The sequence below is a fragment of the Condylostylus longicornis genome, unplaced genomic scaffold, assembly GCF_029603195.1.
Source record: "Condylostylus longicornis isolate FDR11 unplaced genomic scaffold, ASM2960319v2 ptg000080l, whole genome shotgun sequence".
Classification (NCBI taxonomy): Eukaryota; Metazoa; Arthropoda; class Insecta; order Diptera; family Dolichopodidae; genus Condylostylus; species Condylostylus longicornis.
The window spans coordinates 5,219,959-5,241,041 of NW_026578048.1; the positions used below are offsets into that span (position 1 = coordinate 5,219,959).

General features: G+C 23.6%; 2 protein-coding genes across 2 annotated transcripts in view; one reads left to right on the top strand and one right to left on the bottom strand.

Annotated features, from left to right (window-relative positions):
- The first annotated feature begins 42 nt into the window (after positions 1-42).
- LOC129613017 (coiled-coil domain-containing protein 174) overlaps positions 43-21,083 on the top strand; it is an 81,981-nt gene continuing 60,940 nt past the window's right edge. The window contains exons 1-4 of the mRNA XM_055526893.1: positions 43-156; positions 270-784; positions 848-962; positions 2,967-3,138. Coding sequence (XP_055382868.1) covers positions 115-156; positions 270-784; positions 848-962; positions 2,967-3,138 — 844 coding nt within the window. The 5' untranslated portion in view covers positions 43-114. The remainder of the gene's footprint in view (positions 157-269; positions 785-847; positions 963-2,966; positions 3,139-21,083) is intronic.
- Positions 3,625-21,083, bottom strand: part of LOC129613018 (uncharacterized) — a 41,884-nt gene continuing 24,425 nt past the window's right edge. Inside the window, exons 2-3 of the mRNA XM_055526894.1 lie at positions 4,244-4,450; positions 3,625-4,123 (exon numbers count right to left, since the gene is read on the bottom strand). Coding sequence (XP_055382869.1) covers positions 3,717-4,123; positions 4,244-4,450 — 614 coding nt within the window. The 3' untranslated portion in view covers positions 3,625-3,716. The remainder of the gene's footprint in view (positions 4,124-4,243; positions 4,451-21,083) is intronic.

Genomic DNA, 21,083 nt, shown 5'->3' on the forward strand with positions numbered 1-21,083 from the left:
GTTTATTTTTGTTTATGTTTTTACTTTGAATTTAACAAAATCGCTTAATTAGTTCTGAACTGATTCTATAAATTAGTCTTATTTTGATCGCCTAACGGTTCTTAAAGCTTTACTATGAACGATCAGAAAAAGAAAATTGATGTAAACACCTTTTCGGTAAGAATTTCTGCTGTGAAATACTATAAATAAAATGAAAAGTTCAATAAAATGTTTAAAAAAATAAATGGTGAGAAATGTTGTATAAGTGATTTATTACTTTTTCGATTTAGCTTAACCAGTTAAAAGCTGAGTTGCTGCGGAAGCAAGAAGAAGTTAAAAAAGCAAAAGTTGAAAGACCAATTGAAAAATTTGTTCCTAAAAAAGCTGAAGAAAAACCTAAAGTCCAAAAGGATAAAATTGATAAAACAAGTAAGGAGAAAGAAGTAAAGAAAAATTATGAAGAATACGAGGATAGCGCTGCTTTTGAAAAAGCTAAAAGGGTATTACAAGCTAAAGCAAAGTTTTATGATAAAATGGTAGCCTCTGGGGGTAATTTAAATTCGGATGATAACTGTCTAGTTTTATTTAATAAAAAGAAGCAAGACAATAAGCCAGATCCCGTGTTCACTTATGATGACGATAATGATGATGATGACGAGGAGGATAATGATAATAATAATAAAAATAAAGCTGAAACAACTGGACAAAACGACGTGGAAACCTTCGAAAAATTACCAAGAAATGTAGAATCCAGTGACACTTCCTTCATAGGGGAATATGAAGCAACTGAAGCAGGAGATGATTGGTAAGTATTTTATAGCTGTTTTTGATCTTTATCAGTTAGTTTTATAGCAAAAATTAATTTTAGGGTTGAGTATACTGATTGCCTTGGAAGAACAAGAAAATGTTTAAGAAAAGATTTTGTGTTTTGTAAACAAAAAGATAGTGAATTAGCAAAAAATATTCAACCTAGAGAGGTTGTGGTAAGTTTTTTTTATATTATATTTTTAAGGCAATTATATGGTAAATTGATTAGGACAATTTTTCGCTTTAAATATTATGTTATGAACCTTGATTTTGACATGTGTAAAAATTATAGAGGTACCTACTAGCCAAAGTAAAAAAAAACGAACCTTCTGCTTGTTCACATATTTACCTCATTTAATATAAGAAATTTACTTATACTTTTTTTTATAGTGTTTAGTCTTAAGCGATTTTACTCTGACCCTGCTGCAAGATTCTATTTCATCTTTATTTTTCACGAAAAATTTTTTTAGTAAATGAATTTATAAAATGCTTGAACTAATTTGGGGAACAATCTGGTCATTAACTTTTGTTTTAGAAATGAAGAATTGCGCCTAAATGATGCTCTTATCAGTGTTTTTAAATTAGACAATTTCGTTTGAAATGTCAAAATTATTTATTGTTTGCAGTAATAATGTGGTTTTAAAGTTTTATTTTTTTTGTGTGAAATATAAACGTTAATTTGTAAGCTCGGTCAGTACAAGTAACTTAATTTTCATAATATTTTCCCGATTTTTCGGTTTGCAACATGCGTTCCATTAGGAACTAATGTAAATTTTTTTCTGAAGGACTATGGCTTGACTTTCTATAGTCCAAAAGTTTTCTATAAGATGAAATTGGTAAATAGAAATTTTCTATAAAATAGCTTAATTTAAGAACTGTTAAGGAAAAATATAAGTCTGATTTGCCTGATATACATGCATACATACGTGTTATATCAGAATGAATGCTTAATTATTGTTTTAGAATTTTAGGGATCGGTTTCAAAAACTCCAAAAAAACAATTTATATTTCACGTTCTTAAATTCAATTAAGAATTAATTAATTTCCAAGAGCAATTAATCACAATATGATTTTTTTTTAAGTAAGTAAGTAAGCAAGAGGATCAGTTACATATTTAGTAATATTTTAGAATGTTCTTTCCAAGTTCTTATATCACATTATTCATAACATAACAGACTTAATATTGTATATACTCATCGAAATACATATATTCGGCCAACTTATATAAAATTCGGTATATATGTGTATGTATGTGGAAAAACTTGAAGGTATTTTATATCGATCATGTATATAATATGTATATTATATATGCCTGTTAAAATAATTATATAATTTTAGTAAAAATGTACATACACACGTGTTGTTTTCATAACATTTATGGACATAAGAATAAAATAGCATAGTATGCACTTTAATTGGAATTAAAATGCATATTATAACGTGATAGAAATAACATTTTTTTTCAGTATTCCATACGAAAATTTATAAATCATATTCCATTTTTATTTCTATATAAATCAAATTACACAATTTTAATAAAATTAAAAAAAAAATCAATTTGCTATGCTGTTACTCTGAAGAACTTTTATCATTTTGTCTAATTTTTAAATAAATTCTAAATTTTTAAATTTTAACTTTTGTCAACTTACTTTCAAAATTTAAATGAAATGACAGCTGTAAATAGACTTTAAAATGTTGGGAAACGTAGAGAATAATTCCCGTTTGACCGCTACAGTACTTTTACATTTAAGGTCACAAATTCAACTTTGAATTATGTCTGACTACAAGTTTTTATTTAATAATTAAAAAATGATCTCAGTAAACCAATTATTTTGTGATTGATATTTTTTTGAAATTATGTACATATTTAAAAATAATTGTAATTATGAAAATTGAATTAAATGAAATTTTAAATTGAATAAAATTAAATTATTGGAATGGGCTTAAATAAACTAATGATGGAAGCGTTATTGAATGAAAAGCCAACTTTGTGGTCAGATATAAGTTATTGCAAATTGACGATGAGAACAATTCTAATAATAATAAAAATGATGAAAATAAAACTGAAGCAGTTTTAAAATATGAAAAACATTTATGAAAAAAATGTTAAATTTTTAATGCATAATTATTAGGAAATATTTTTATATGCTAATATCAATGTTTTATTTAATTCGTTGTAGCCAAATCCATCGTCTACAAATCAGGTTCCGGTAGCAGCACCTCCTGGAAGTATGAGTAGTCTTGAAGCATCAGTTCGTACGAAATATGAGGCAATGAAAACAAATTGGGAAAACAAAGAAAAGGAGAATTTAGAGAAAGAATTTATACATTATCAGGACGTCTTCTTTGATGGTAAGTTTTAATTTCCCTTTACTATTCAAAATGCATTTTTTTTTAAATTTTATTCTTTTTTCTTAAATTGTATTTTTTGCATAAATTATATTTTATACATTTTTTTTTTGTTATTTTGGCATACAATTACAAGCGTTTCTGTTTTATAAATAGAATTTTAAACTTTAAATTCATTAAGTATATATGTATTTTAAAAATTTATTCTTTTTGTTTTCCATTAATCTCAATTCATAAATGAGATTCATTATCCTAATATCCGTTCGTTATTTGATAGAATTCTATTTCTTTAATTTTATTAAATCAAATTATTACATAGAAGAGACAAAATATTACAAAATGTTTTACCTAATAATAGGCTTTAATTAATCCAATGGAATGTTGAAAACTATTAAAGAAAAGTAGAATTTTTTAATCTATTAACGAAGTGATATTAGTAATTATTCGTCTTAAGTATTAGAAGTCTACTTAATGCCAAGCAATATTTATAGGAATTTGATATTTCCACAATGTTACAATTCTTTATATTTATGGAATGTTTTTCATTTTATTTTGGATTTTTCATCTTTATTTAAATGTTATTAAGAAATTCGAATATCATTAATGATCGTTAAAGCTAAGTAATATAAAATTTCAATGAATGTTAATGATGATAATGATCTTGATGCAGAATTCTTCTTTGTTTTTGTTTTATCAGAAGATTTTGTTGTAAAACCAGAATTATCTCTACGTGTATTCTGTTCTTTAGAACCAGATGCTTCTTCATCATCATTTAAATCTTCATCATCATTAATTTCATCTGATATTGAATGGTGTAATTGTTGTTGCTGTTGTCGTCTATCCTTTGATGTTAATATATGAGGTTGATCAGGAACATTTTCATAATTGCAATAGTCATTAAGACAATAGCAATATGTAACATTATTTGCTTTTTGACAATCTTCTAATTGTAATTTTTCACATGATCTGATTGTGATTTTACGGTTTCCTAATGAAAAAAAAATAATAAAAATGAAAAATATATGTTTTAATACTTTGAATTCTTGATTCAATTATATAAATTTTAGAAATTATATTGGATGAACATATTTAAATATTTCCTTTTTACCATCTCTTTGCAATAGACAACTTTTATAGTCTTCAGGACATTCACGACCAAATGTTTCTTGTGCCAATACAGTTTTCTTTAATTTCCATAAATGATCTAAATCTGTACAATTATTTGTTAATGTAGTTATATTTAAGTTCTCTAACAGATCATGAGGGCTTGGTCCACAAACATAACATTTTTTTGCATCTAAATAATAAAATAAATCTGAAAATAAAAAATAAATTTTTTTATTGTAGGTTATATAACATATGTAGATAAATATTTAAAACAAAAAATGCTGAATTGTAAAAATATAAGTATGTATATTATAACATACATTTGTAATTCAACAAAATATAAATTTAGTTGTAAGTAAGGTTTTCATTCTAAATGCAAACCGAAATGATTTTATTAAGTTTTGTATACAATCCATTGATTGAAATTATTGAAAACATGGCAAAATCAGATTTTTTGAATTGGTTACCTTAGTATATAAACAAAGGTCAGTTTTAATTCTTTTTGTTTATTATAAAAATTATGAGTTATATACGAGTAATAATTATGGGAAATTTATGCTCCAGTTGAAGTAATATTTTTGTTTTCAATAAATTACCTAGTTATTTGTTGTCGCCATGTCAAATGTTTTTTTCCAAATTTATTAAGTTTTTATCAGTTGATAATAAAAAGAAAGAAAACTTTTAAACTACTTTTTGGTATTTTCTACTATACACACGCATGTACATGTATAGTTATGTTACTTTTGAGAAGCTGGCTATTGAGAATCAAAGTGTTGATGAAAATTTAGTTCACATTTTGATTGAGACTGTTTCGCAATTGTCTTAAAAATAAGAATGAAAACATATTAAATGATATTATCTAGATATATGGGTCTTGGGTAAAAATATTGGGGTCACTGAACATTAAATTGGAAGCAGCTTTAATTCATGAGGTATGAATTTCCTTTTTTAAAGCAAACAAATTTGTTGTAAAAATTTAGGCTTTTATTTTTTTTGTTGAAGATTTTTACTATTAAAATAATTAATTTGAAAACGAATACGTACCTATTTAATGTAGAAAATTTCAATTCAAAATATTTTGGAGGATTTATATTAAATATGTGTTTCGAGTTCAAAGTAGAAAATCTCTGCAATACACTAGTAAGTACTACTATTTTATAGTAGTATGTATAATTATTTAAATTAAAAACTTTTAAAAAACTTCAAAAATTTAATCCTCTATGCTTATTGTTTTTCTCTAATTTTACATTACTAATAGGAAAATTTAATTTGTATTAAGTTTAATTTTTTGTTTCAAGTATTTTAGAAGAGCTCGTTCTGTCAAAAATTTTTTAATTTAATTAATATTATAAATATTTTTTTAATACATATATGTTTATAATACAAACAAATTGGTATTGTTATACAGGGAAAAATTAACCCAAGTAGGGCAAAATCTTAACATTATTCATAAAATAACAAACAGAATCAATTTAACAAAACACAAATTTAAAAATAAGAAATATTAAGTTGAGTCTAGTCTTTTGGCGCCAGTGAATGAATTCGTAAGAAAAATATTTTATGAATTTTGAAAAAAAAACAAAAAAAGGATAATAGTGTATTATATTATTGTATATTAGTTTGTGCGTAAGTAATTTGAAATTAACTATTGTGAGAAAACTTTTCGGAAAAAAGAAAAAAAAAATTTGAATATTTTTTTGTATGAATAATATTTTAGTCCGATTTTTATCAATCTTGTCGCTTCTTTAAGTATACAGAATAATATTATAAAAACAGTTTTAACCCTTTTTTTTGTAAATAGGCGTGTGTACAAGTATGTTTTTGATATTACAATTTATTCTAAATTCTAAGCGAAAGCTTAATACATTTAATAATAATTTTCTTGGCAACTAACAGTGGTTTTATTGGTTTTTATCTTGAACTTTTAAATGGGCTTGAAAATAAATAATAAAAAATTTCAATAAATTTTGGGTTTTTTTTTTTTGAAAATACGAGTAGGATAGAATCTATTTTGCAATTAAATTCCTAATTAATTTTGTTCATTCTTATATTTTTCTATTTTAAAATTTTAAAATTTTAATTAATATTAATTTATTAATTTACAGAATATGTTGATGAATTATATTTAAGTACCTACTCTTGAAATCCGCGTGATGGTCTGTTCCTTAAACGCTCTTGCGTTTGGTAATTTGTTTTTTGCCCAAGAAATTTTATTGAATATTGCTTAAAAATTTTCTTTTCTAAGAGTTCTATTGTTAGAAGTAAGTCCTTGTTTCTAATTCTTGTCAGTTATTTACTTTACTTATTTATTTTATTCATTGTACATAAATATCCTAATAATTCGAACATAAAATTAGAAATTTTAATTGTCATATTTAAGAATATTTGAAAAATATCATTTGTATGCATACAATAAAATGTTAAAAAGGTGAAAAAATTAAAGGCGCATTTAATAAAAATTCTTATTCATTTTTAAGATTTAAACAAAACGCAAAAATTAATATGGAAAACTTAATGGATTCATTGTTTGAAATTTTCAAGGTATTTATTTGTTTAGAGAAATACGATTGTATTTATAATATTAATATTGTTCTATGAAGGATAAGATATTTTTTTATAAACAATAGAATTTTCTTTTTGAAAGAACTTAACTTGAATGTCTTTGTTTTCAAATTGAAGAAAATTTTTACATTTTGTACATTTTATGTCAAGTGTTTTGTTTTTTTTTCTAATTTATTGTCTCATAATCTGTTCTAATTTGTGTTTAAGGATGCACATGTACAATGTATTTGTATACTCCATTTTATTGATATTTTTTCTAATTATGTTTCAATGTACAAGTATAGTTACTCTACTACCGTGTAAAATTTGCAGAATATTTCATTTGTCATACATTGTACTGGTAATTGATTATTGGAGTGACAACTGAACAATATGCATTAAAAATAAAATTCCACTACCCATGGATTGTATATGGGAGGGAATTTATTTTAAGTTTGATTAAAATTTTGGCATTTTAAACATAAAATTCAAGTTTATGGTACGAGTATGTTTAAAACAAATTCTTTTTTTTTGTTTTTAATTAATTTTAATATCCAAATTATTGGATTGGAAATTTGGAAAGATGTACGGAATAAAGAAAAGTAATTTTCTTATTGTGCCTTCAAACAATGTTTCAATAAAAATAATTTGAAATTTTGCGTCGACGGTAATCAATATATTTAATAATAAAAATTTACGATAAGTATAAATTTTACTGCTAATAGAAATGTGTAAATATCGTGGAAATTATAATTAAATAATATTTAATTATCTAATCGAGTTTTGTATTTTGTTGACCGTATTCTATTGTTTCGTATTTGTACTTAATCATTACATTAGTTAAGTAATAATTAAAAAATGTAACCTCCTTCATATTATAAGTATTTTTCGCTTTATATGCCGAAACAATAATATAGATAATATGACGAACTGGAAAATTTAATGAATCATAATATGAGGGGTTACTTTACATTGTAAAAAAAATGTACATCAAATTAGAAATAGAGAGAAAATTAAATTTAAATTATTATTCAAAAGAGTAAAAATAAAGAAAATAATGAGAATCACACGATTTTATAATAGAAATTATTTAGGGAAAGTGAAATTTTTCTAAAAGTTAACACTAATTTGTTATTTACATTCTATATGTAAATATAGAATGTATAGTTGTAATAAAACTCTTATGCATCACATTATAATGCATGAAATGAATATGTATGTCCATTAATAATGACTTCTTATGTTTACCATTGGTACGAGTATATACTTTTACTGTTGTATATTATGTTTTTACATTTACATCACCTTTAGCATAATATTTTAAGGCATTATGGAGTTTTTTTTATATAAAATTTGCATTCAAATTAACACATGCATATGTATATTCGTACATATATTCATACATTAGTAAATGTTTGTGAAAATATCCAATATTTTTATCCTTGCTTCATTTTATCATCTCGTTTATGACTAATATTTTTTGTTCCATGTGATTATTTTTTCCCCGGAAAAACTTATTATTTTTACATTTGTCTTTTGAAATTGCAGGAATATTCTATTACAAATACTATTGTATATAGCATAAATAGTAAATGATGGAAGAGTTTGTTACAAGGATAACGTTGATTTTTTTTGTTTTGTTTTGGATTTATTATCGTTTTTCTTTCTCTTTTTTCACTCCTGGCTTTATTCATTTTTAGTTTTTTTTTCGATATATTTTTTTGGTATGAATGTATTTTACGTTATGTATGAATAAAGTTGTATTTTGCATGCAAGTTGTATGCAAGTTGTATGCAAGTAAATATTTATATAATGCAAATGTTAACTTTAGTGAAAATTTATTTTAGTAAAGTTTAATGAATGTTATAAGTGGATAATTTGAATATTTTATTTGAATAAAACACAATATAATAGGAAAATGCTTTCTTCTGTTACTTTAAACTATAGAGTAAGTTAAATTTAATCGAATTTTATTTAAAAAAAAAAATGGTATACAAAATCTGTAAGAAATTGTAGAGAACTGATGAATCATTATAATGATTAATGGTATAAATTTATTCTTTATGTCTTTATTTTCCGAATATCAATTTGGATTTTGGAAATTATTTCTGTTTGATATTATTTCTTGGGTAGAAAGAAATTTAATTTTTGTCTTCTTGTATTCAGTCTATTTTTTTAATTAAATTGAACAAATATTAAAGTATGAATTATTTTTTTTAAGAATTTAATTGAATGGGATTTTTTAATTTTAGAATAATAGCGTATGTGTTTTTTTATGTTTAATGTATCCGATATATTAAGACAGAATCAGAAATTTACTTAAAAATAAAAAATTTGAAGTCAATTATAGTGAGGCTGTCAACTTACATATTATTTTCAGCGCTTGTAGTATTCTATTTGTGAATCGACGAATCGTAAACATATTTTTTCTGTAATTTGAATGTTATAGATTAAAACAAGGTATGTACTTGTATAATAGAGGGAGGGTGGGACTGGGATCCTCAGTTAAAAATAAATATTGTTTTAATTGCATTATTCTGTTTTACATTGCATATATGTAGGGACTTTGAAAATTTCAGAGCAGTAAAATGTTTTATTTTAAAATTTTTAATTAGTGAATTTCAAAATTGAACATTTATTGTGACATTTTGTGTCATTAACATTGAGGTTAGATATTGAGGTTAAATCCTATTTGTAAATCCATCCTATATGCAAGTAGTGGATAATTTAAGTTTTTCTAAAAAATGTATTTTGAATATGAAGTTAAGAGATTATACTTGAAAAAAAAATTATTAGAGCATTTTAGTATTGCTATTATTTAATTGGTTTGCAACTTTATTGCTTTACCGTGGTACTGTGTACAAATACCGTGGTATTGTGTACACAATACTCATATATCTATAGCTTATATGTATAGAATATTTCATATATGAAATTGTTTATAAAACTTTATTTCAAAAATTTAATTTCGTAATTTAACAAAGTTAAATTAATGTTAAAAGTATGTAAAATTTTAGAAGAGAGAAAAAAGAATCATAAGAAATGAAAAATTTTCAAAAACGACTCTCAAAATACTTAAAAAGATGTTATTCTATTGCTCTAACAACAAATTTGTTCTCTTAAGTTGATCTATTTAAATTGTAAAAGAAATTTTCTTCTTGTTTTTCTTTAAATTTTATTACTTTCAAGGAGCAGAAATTTTCCCTAAACCATATATGTATACATTTATTTGTTACACATTATATTATATCATGTATACTATTCTTTCTCATAGAATTTTATTTTAATTTTACACAATATGTAGTATGGTACATATATAAAGTATGTATGTACAGTATATCATTAAAATTTAAATGTTCTATGCTAGCTTTTTTATATTTTTATCTATTCTTTTCTATGTACAGGATAATTTTATTCCTCTTTATATTATATATTATACTTGTATGCATATGTGTATATAACGTAATAATATAAGAACAGCCTCATTGTACTTTATGTACATACTTTCATTATGTCTATATATAAACATTAAAATTGTAGAGATCATCAGAAAAGGTTAATGGATGGATATGTCAGGAAGGAAAACTTTTTGAATTATGTAGTAGACACTTAACAAGGGTTATAATATTGCATAATATATACAAATATATGGCTATGTCTCTTTCTCACTTCACTTTAATAATATTATTCATATATCTATGTACATAATAAATTTTATTGTTGATTTTAGCATGTACATTTGATCTAGGTATACGTAGGTCTCTGAATATGTATATTTATACAACTCTATATTATGATGTATAAAATGTAATAATTTATGTGTACGTACGTATAAACCGGCATGAGTTTGAAAAAAATTTGTAATTATGTTTACTTATAGGTAATTCTGAAAGAATTGTTTAAAATGTGGAAATGTATTTTTTTTTCACCTTTAGATTTATTTTTTTTATTGTGATTTCAATTAACTTAATTATTTTTAAAAAAGAAATTCAATAAATAGAAATATGTATAGTAAAAGTGATAAACGAGTCAATTGTAATAATGTTTTTTGTTTAGTTTTCTTTAAAAGATTTGTTGCTAGAACATAATATGAGACAGTAAAGCAATTGCAGAAAGTATTTTGTATTGTGTTGCCACACTATCCCATATTAGCACCATGACTTTTCTTTTGAATTTATTCGTATACGACTACTTTTTAATTTTATTTTTATTGATTTTACAATTTATTTAGTCTATTTCGTCAATAATTTGGCTCATAATTTGACTAATTTTGTCACATGAATTTTAATTACCTCTATCCTCAAAATAAAAAAAAATCCGATGGTACATTGTACATATATTTTTGACATAAAATTTTGAGGTCGACTCAAATATGACAGAAAATCAAATTTAATTGTCATATGAAAATTTTTTTTGCGTGGAAACGCTACAAACTTAGAGGAATTTCTTTTAATTCTAAAGAAAAAATTCAAAACTTTTATTGCCTGTAATATTATGGAATAGCCTATATAAATATTTTCGTAAACTACCCAAAATATAATGCTTACGTTACATTTAATATTACAAATTAATAGAAGCATTTAATTTCATTTCATATCTGTATATAATTTATTGCATATGTAAGTCTACATGCACATCAAGTCTTAACACATTTACATTAATTCATACATACATATATGTATTATGGAAATATGTATGTAATAATAATGTTGCACTTCTGTCAACTCTAATTTAAAATATAATAAATATTAAAATTTAAAATGAAAATAAAAAATTAAAAAGAAAATCATTCAAATAATAATAAAGACCAATTTTATTTATGCATCCTATACTATATAATATGAATAGAAAAATTGTGACAAGTTAAAATTCTTATATTGTAGATGTTGTATAATGAAATAAAGAATATTTCTTTAACAATTATAGTATATTGTGTAGAAGAATAAAAAAATTTTTCATAAAAAGTTTATGAACTTTTGAAACAATTTGATTTCTAGCTTTAAATCATCTTTAATTCAAATGAATTTAGAAATAAATATTATTTTATAGATTTTTTAACACTTTCACATTTTTACACACTGGGTGACAACAAATTAAGAAAATTTCGGTTTGAAATGTGACTATAGAAAAGGTATACTAAATTTGACAACTTGTTATCAATCACAATTCAATTTTCTAAAAGTAAGGTGAAGTTATAAAATTTGATTTTTTTCTAAAATTTTATTTGTCATATAAAATTGATTTTCAGAAATCGTATATAGGTTTCAGGGCATGTCGGATTTTTAAAAAATATTTTTGTATATATATGTACATATATGAAATTTTATATTTGTTTTGATTTCATTACAATTTAAAGGAAATTTGAGTACAAGAAGCACAATATATTTATGTGGATGATTCAAAGAATAATATTTTAAGATAACTTTAATTTTATATTGGTAATTGGACGGTAATTGGACTAAAGTCGGAAGACTAGTCACCTACCTAGTTAAAAACTCTATGACGCAGAGGAATGACTGTTTATGTTAGTGAACCAGGCCCGGTTTTGACTTGTTCAGCGCACTAGGTGTTTAAAAAAAATGCCCTCCCCCTCCTCGCTGTCAAAGTAATTAATAATATGTAATAAACATAGCACATTGGCATAATATGCACTATATGCTAGTAAATCCTGCTGTTTACAGTAATTTGTTGCATGAAATTGAGAGAAATTTTCCTATAATTTCGTTTTCGTTTCCTATAATGGCCTGGCGTATTATCTTGGAGTAAATAGATTTCGTTAACCTATAGTATTATTAAGTGTTTTGGGATAAATCAAAATTATATAATATACATATAGAAACGTAATATCTGTACAATATATATAGTTAAAAAATAATTTTAAATTACATGAAAATTAATTGAAGAGAAAGCTATGTACATATAATTTTTTATAATAAAATCATAAAGAATTAAAGCGGGTTAAAAGGCCTAATAAATTATGTATACGTATATAATGAGAAAAATAAAATTTTTTTGATAAGTAATATTTAAAAATGGTTATAATTCTTAATGACATCTTTTACCATTTTATATTCAAATTTTGTTTTAGTCCTCGTCTTGACAATTACAATTGCAAATTGTTTTATTTTTATATACGTTTTTATTTTTCATTTCCAAATTTTTGAATGAGTTTACGTTATATAAAAGAAAAAGGTAATTATATGATGTATTCGGGTAACCATACCTTAGTAATTTCAATTAAAAATATATGTGGGCATAAATATGAATTTCGTTTCTTTATGCTGCAGTTTATAGTATCAGAATTTCATTTCATTATTATATTTAATTTTTGAGGCCAAATTTTCAAACCTTTTTTGTCACTCCCAAACTGTTTTAGTAAATAAATTGAAGTTTTTTTCTAAAATAGTATAAGAATTTTTTTTTTCCTTGTTAGTGCATGAAATCATGCCCTAGTTTCATAGCGTCAATAGTATAAGAATTGGTAGAATAAATTTGAATCTTTTAAATATACATATTAAGTTCACTATTTCAATAAAGTGTACCATAAAATTCTGTATTTAATTATTTCAAATTATTAATAATTTTCATATATTGCATTCAAATTTGTTATACATAATATGGTAATCTTGATACCGACATCATTCATCACTACATACAATTTGATTCTCAACCTTATTGCTTTGCTTTAGAGCTTTCCAAACAATAATAACGTTGTCATTTACGATGACGGCGGTGATAATTTGGGAAACGTTTTATTATTATTATTTTTTTTTTTTTGAAAATATTTTTATGATATTTTTTAATATTGTTTTGTTTTTTTTTTTATGATTATAATTTTTCCTTTAGAATCAATTTGAATATTTTACAATGTTAAAAAAATTTTATTTTTTTTCCCTCTATATATTTTTATGTGTAAAAGTAAATAAATATATGGGTATATAAAGGGAAAATTTAGAAAATTACGCGAAATTGGTGTGAGGATTTAAAATTTTTTCTCTTTTAAAGAGGTGAAGTATTTTCTTACCCTATTAATGGAAGATTTTCTCTGAATTTTTTTTATATGTACGTTTTTATTTTTGAGTAAAATATTCAAAGAATTTTTTTTTTTAAATTATGTTGAAGGTTTTCAATATTATAAAATATCGTTAAACATAAAGGACTGGCCTTCATAACACGTACATATAAAAGTGATTTTTGTTCTATAACATATTAACGTAGAAAAAATTCCGGGGGAAAGGAATATAGTGTGAGAATAATATTTAAATATAAATTTTATTGAAAAACAAGTTCAAATATCTAATTAATATTTTATATTTTCTTAAAATATACTATGAGTAAAAGTCATTATCACTCATAATACACTCTATTTTTTTCGTTCTATGTAATCTTTGTTTTTTTGCTTCGATGTAATAACGAATTCTGAGAAGGAAAATTATTGTAATGCCAGTGCAAATTACAAAATATTAAATGCGGGACTGTAAAATATTACTTTTTAAATTTTTCTTCATCTCACCTATAGAAGAATTCAATAAAATTAAATCAGTTTTATGAATTTGGATTTGATATGAAATTGTGAGATAGAGGATGGTAGAATTTATGTATTTGGCAATTTATTTTTAAGTTTTCATATAAATAACCAAGTGTCATAACACACTATTTTTTTTTTTTTGTACAAACTCATATGTGAATTGTACAAATTCTATTGTTATATTTAAAACTAAAATTATACTTGCACTTATTAAATGAGTGCAAATAAAATTTCAGTTTAAGGAAGTTTAAGTTTTACATACATAAGCACATACGTACATACATGAATTGCAATTTCAGACTGCATAAAAAGATAAATTATGTACATTAATCTCTATAGCATATTTTAAAATTTAACTTAATTTAGCAGAAATATAAAATTTCAAATAGTTTGTACTTTTGGAGCAATTTTAAATACAGGGTATATTTCAGAAAATGATTTTGTATATTATATTTCCCTGTGATTTTCGCCCTTTATCAGAATGCAATACTTGCTTGGTTCTTTTTTGAAGATTACATTTCACTTTGGAATAATTCAAGAATTTATTAAAAATCAAATTAAAATTAAGTACTTATTTTGTTTTAGACTGTTATATAGAGCTAAATATGCAGAAATGTTGAAATTCAAATCCAAAAATGGACAATACCCTTTAGTACGGTTTATTTTTATATTGTAAATTACTGCTGTTTTGTTTACATATTTCCTTACTTAATTTGTAAATACTTCTATTTAGTATACAAATTGTTATATAACAAAAATAAGAAATTTAAAATTCCTATTCTTTTGACACCATGTACATATCTAAAATAATATTGTTTTTTTTTTAAATGAATTGTCTGTATAAGTATGAAATATTCTGTTACATATTTATAGGCGTACACAAATAATTTTCCAAATTAATTTTAACAATAAATCTTCCCTTTACATTTATTTTTCCTTTAGAAATTTCAATTTTAAGTGATTTATGTATATATTTTCTTCATTTTAGTAAGAAAATAAATTCAAAAAATATTTTATTGAGATGAAAAACCAACCCAAAAGAAACCAACTTTATTATTTTTTTGTTTGTTGTTATTTTTTTTTGGTCAATAATTTTATATTATTCTTGTTATTAAACTCGTTAAATTTGTTTTGAAAATAATTTACAAAATTAAATTATAAATAAGAGATACATGTATATATATAGTATAGGTATATGTATAGGTATGTTTACACTTATTTTAAAAAGGCAATGTTTAAGGCGTTCGTACTTTGTAAAAGTTAAATAATAAAAAAAAATATTCTTCTTCCTTTTATTTTCGAAGAAAAAGGAAGAAGAAAATTTCAAAATTTTTTATTTGTGATTACTGATTACATTTTAAATATAAATATAAACATTGAAAATAATTTTAATTAACAAAATTGATAATGAAATATATATAGAAATTGTAAATAAAGATTTAGTTAAAAATGTTCAGGAATTATTGTATACATAATTAGTACTATAAAATATTCATTGTTCAAAAGAATAAGAAACTAATACTGCAAAATTTAAGATAAATAAAATTAAAGGAATTTGAGAGATTAAAATGGAAATTTGAATTATATGTTCTTTAAAGATAAGCTTTAGTTAAATGAGATCAAATTTTTGAATATAATTTGTATAAATTAATGTAAGTAACAAACATTTATAGAGAGGCTACAATATTTTTATGTAGATACGTGTTGTATGAAAATCCTAGTATTCAATTGCTCGGCATTTGATATTTATGAAGTTAATAATTCTGTGATACCGTAGTTCTGGACCCAACTTAAAAATTATTCATTTTCATTATTGTCCTATGAATTTTCATTAGGCTATTTTTTGACTATCTTGTTTTATTCTGTTTAAGAGCACAATAACTTAATATTTTTTTCTGAATGATTTTTTTTGAAAAAATTCTTTGACTTTCAAAGAAACGATACTTGCGGGCTCCTTAATAACCGCATTTTGTTGGTACCCCTCATTTATGTTTAAATGGGCAGACAAGAACTAACATTAAATACAAACGTTTGTGTTTTTTGCTTCAAATATGCTATACAATTATTGGGATTTGCGGATAATAGTAATTAAAATAAAGGATAAAATTTTATTAAAACTTTTCGTAATTTAAAATATGCAAATTTTTTTTATTATACATATTTTTTTTATTTTCTCTTTTTTTTTGGTTATTCTTTTAAATTTTCGGAACGAAAAAAAATTGTTATTTCAATTTATTTAATTATTTAATGAATTCATTAATTTGATTAAACGATCACAATTTATATATAAATTGAGTTAAAGTCGCTTAAATTGATTTTCATATTAAAATTTTAGATTAAAAAAAAAAATTTGTAAAATTTGTAAAACTTTTTTTTTTTTGTTAATGTAGGAGGGCTTTAATTTTTATTATGCAAAAAGTTATTCGGAAAAAGTATTTATAACCGCTACGTATTGAATTTCTTGTTAGATTTGATAAATATAGTCTGCTCGTTTAATTGTGAGTTTATTTTCAAAACGAGTATAAAAAATCAAATTGCCACAATACTATAACGTACTGACACAATACTTTTACATTTAGAATTGTATGTATAACTCTTATATTCGTCGAAATAGAATTTGACTGGTTTATGCGACATATGACCTTATTATTTTGAAGGTTCAATGACAGCTATTATAAGAATTCTAAAATCACAACCAAAGTTTATCGTTGTAGTATAGTCCTACTACACGTCCTACTAAGTTCTATTAATTCAGGAAAAGCTTAGTAACTGTGCGGATAAAATATCATATCGAACCCAAATTAGATAAGGATATTACAGTAACAACTCTAAGTAACTTGCGAAATCTTAGTTATTTCAGTTCGACTAAATGGACGGGGGGACAGATATAGCTAAATCAACATTTGTATCTGAGGCATCTATTAATTATTCTTGTAAACGTTGTGGTAAATTCTCTTCGAACATTTGCTTGTACTGGTATGGAAAATTTTTTTATATTTTATAAAATTAGAAGTATTTTTTGGAATTAATTTTAGAATTAATTTATCCAAATGTAATTTTTCGATAATTTTCAAAGACTATTTGGTATGATATTGTGACCTTATGGTTAAATCTAAATTTCCAAGTAACTAATAAAGTGAAACAGGCATTTACTTTTTAGCTAATTTTCTTCCATTATGCTTATAAATAAATAAAAATTAAATCAATTATTTGATTAATATCAGAGCGCGTTTTATTAGGATTTTATTTTTTCTTGTAAAGAATAATAAAAAGAAAAAGTGCACATCTCTAAATTTTTCCAGGAAAAACATTAAATAAAAACCTTAAAAAAATTTGTCATCATAAATAAATCTTCTGGCTGCCTTCTAAAACATTCTGTGTTGTAATACAAATAATTGGATCACAAAAAGTAAAAAAAAAAACAATGGTGATTGAAAGCTACACTATTGTATAACAAATGTATACCATAAATAAATGTTTAGGAAGAGGGATGGGGGGAGGGGTTAGATTAAACAAAGAATAAAATCTTTTAATCATTCATCAGTCATCTGAATGATATTCATCTGTGTATCCAAATTGTAGCATATATAGCGGTCTATTGTTGAATATTCTTAATAAATTCTTCTTTTTTTTATAACAATGTAGGTCGTGTACAATAATGCGAATTAATTTGTATTTTCTGAGACAAAAATCATTTATTTATGTACATACATATATGATATATCCAGTTTTTGTTATTCGTATGTTTGCGTTATGTCCATTTTTGTTATATTGATATTGATAAAATGTGGTTGTTTATACTATAGCATGTTTCTATTTTTGTGATCTAAATTAAATAATTACATACTCGTACATAAAAAACGTATTTTTGTTATTTTATCTTGAATATTTTAATAATTATTGTGTTTTTCGTTTCGGCAGCTTCAGTTTTTATAGAAATTTTTGTATAGTTTAGATGAATTAATACCCCCGTCCCTTATTCTCTCGGCCCAGGTCTCTAATTCAATGCTTTTAAAAATTATGAAATTATTTTGTTTTTGACTCTGGTTCTTAAAGAATATTCTTCGACTCTGATCAGGAGAATTCTTGATTTCGAGTAAAACTTGTTTCATTAAAATATTCTGGTTTATTTGTTTGTATTTTGGTTTGTATTAATATATGACTTAATTATTATATTGGGCTAATAGAGTTTTTAGCCATTTATATATGTTGAAATTTAGAAACTCTTTAAAAAATAATTTTAACAAAACTAGACTCTGTGGTGCCATTTCTTAAGTTGTCAATTATAAATTACATTATATATTTAATCATATTTTATGGTTGCTCAAAAGAAAACATTATTTATGATTCACTCGATTTGAAAGCATTTAAGTAAAAGAAATTCAAATAATAAAATGAGACTTATATTCATCTCTTCTTAAATAATACTGCAATGATGATAATTATTGTATTGTAATATGTAATAATAATAATGTTGAAGATAATGCTGATTGTTACGATGATAATAATGAATGAGATAAACTATCTTGACAATGATATGGATAGAGATGATATTGATAATGGTGTGAACAGACAATGTGTCATTAAAATGTTGTTTTCATTTAAGATTTTTTCTTAAAGCGCAGAGAACAAAAGTAGCAGAAAAAAAGAAAAAAAAAATTATACATTTTTCTTTCTTTTTCATTTGTTCTCTATAAAAAACAAAATTTTTTTTTGCTGTTGGTTCTATTCTTAATGAAAGTTGATATTTTATTAAAGTTGAACCCCCCATTGTATAGTTTTCTTCTTAGAAAACTGTTAAAAATATTAGAGAATATACAGGGTTTTTGGTATGAGATTGGAGATATTATTTTAGTGTAATGCTCTAATCTGGAATTCAATTGTTGAATGAACAAAAGAAAAACAAAGCTTTGTTTATAGCTTCATTTCAAAATAATTATACAATTTTTTTTTTTTTTTTGTATTATAATTCATCTTGTTTTCTAATTCAATTTGAAATAGAAAAGAATTTGAAGAATTTTCACTTTTGTTCAAAATGGACAATGCCATTATTATTTATAATATTATACAAGCAAAATTTTTAAATTTTAAGGACAAAAAATATTTGAAAGATTGTTAAAGTATGAAAGTTTTTTTTGTGAATTTTACTTAAATTTTCGATTTTTTTTTGTGAATTCTGGAAAAATTCAGTATAATTTAATTTCAATAGAAATTGTTCCTCAAATTAAGCAAAACTAATTAAAACTTGAAAATTTTTCATTGAAAAAAAATTAGAATATAAAAAAAATACCATGACATAGGCTTATCAAACTCCTTACGCTGATAGTTGTATTTAAAGGGTTGTTCACATGTATTCAAATTGTTTATTCCTTGATGAACCGGGGAAGTTGGCATTCGACCTTCGCATTACATGATCGCCCACTGTTTCTTTAAGCCTTAAGAAATATTCATATTATTAAATAACATCCTTAATGGAACACGTCACATTTTACGTCATATTTTAAGAGAACATGGCCGTGAAACAAAATTTTCCAAGATATTAAATTTTCGAAACAGAATTTGAAAGAAAGTAATTTTTTTACATATCTATACATTTCTTTTTGATTCATGAAAAAAAAAAATTATGATGAAATGAAAAAAAAATCAAGAGAAATGAAAAAAAAAATTTGTGCTACTCGAGAACTCCCGAATTGATTACGTAAATTTTAAAAGCGTTAAAATATTAATTTTTGCTAAAGATAAATTTTGTTCTTCTTAAATAACTGAAATTTTTCAATATATTTTTGTTTCTCTTTCTCTCAAATGGGTAACACTACCCTGTATTATTTTTATGTTTTTATGTTAATTGAAAAAAAAAACTACCACACTTAATTAAAACTTTAGAAAAACGTAAGCGAAAAAAAAAAATTTAATTTTCATAAAACAGAGACTTCGCAAGAAAATAAAAAATAAGATCGCGTGAAAATAAAATTGAAAACATAAAAAAAGAACCGCAGATATTTTCTTTTCAATAAAAACTTATTCATGAGCATCGCAAAAAAAAAAAAAACACATTTTTTTGATTGAGCGTTAGAGACATAAGCTCAATGTCTACTCTTGTGTTTCAACTCTTTAAATTATGAAAAAAATGAACTAGTTTGATATTGCTCTCTTATTTTTTCGCTTTAAAACTTGCTTTTTGTTTTTAGCACTTTTCCAAAAAAAAAAATTGTAAAAAAGTGTTTATTTCCAAAACTTCCACAAATTTAAAGCTGAAATTTGAGGCTAAAATTTGAGGCTGAAAGCTGAAGAAGGATTTCTACTAGAACTTTATTTCCGTACAAGAAAATTATCTATCTTCTCCTCTCTAAAAGTTATAGTCTCTCAAAGTCTTAAAAATGACATTTTTACACTATTTATTGTAAGTAAACCATAAAAATTTTAAAAATTCTGCAAACTCAGTTAAGTACACATACTACAGCGTCATATAATGTAGTTGAGCCTAGAAATAACAAAATAGCCGTTAAAATTAACCGTTATCTAAAATCCGTTTGTTTTTTTAATTTTTAAACATTAATAAAAAATTGATTTCTTTAGTAGAAAAAACACTACTTTAGTAGTAGCTTTTCCAAATTTCTATAAAAGCATAAAGGTAACCATGCCATCAAAAAATATAACTATGTACTTTTCTTAATTTTCGCAATTAACCTTTGAATTTCACCATTATGTTAACTAACATCTCCTTCAATTTTTTTCTCAACCTTAAGGTATGCAATATTTTGAAATATTTTTG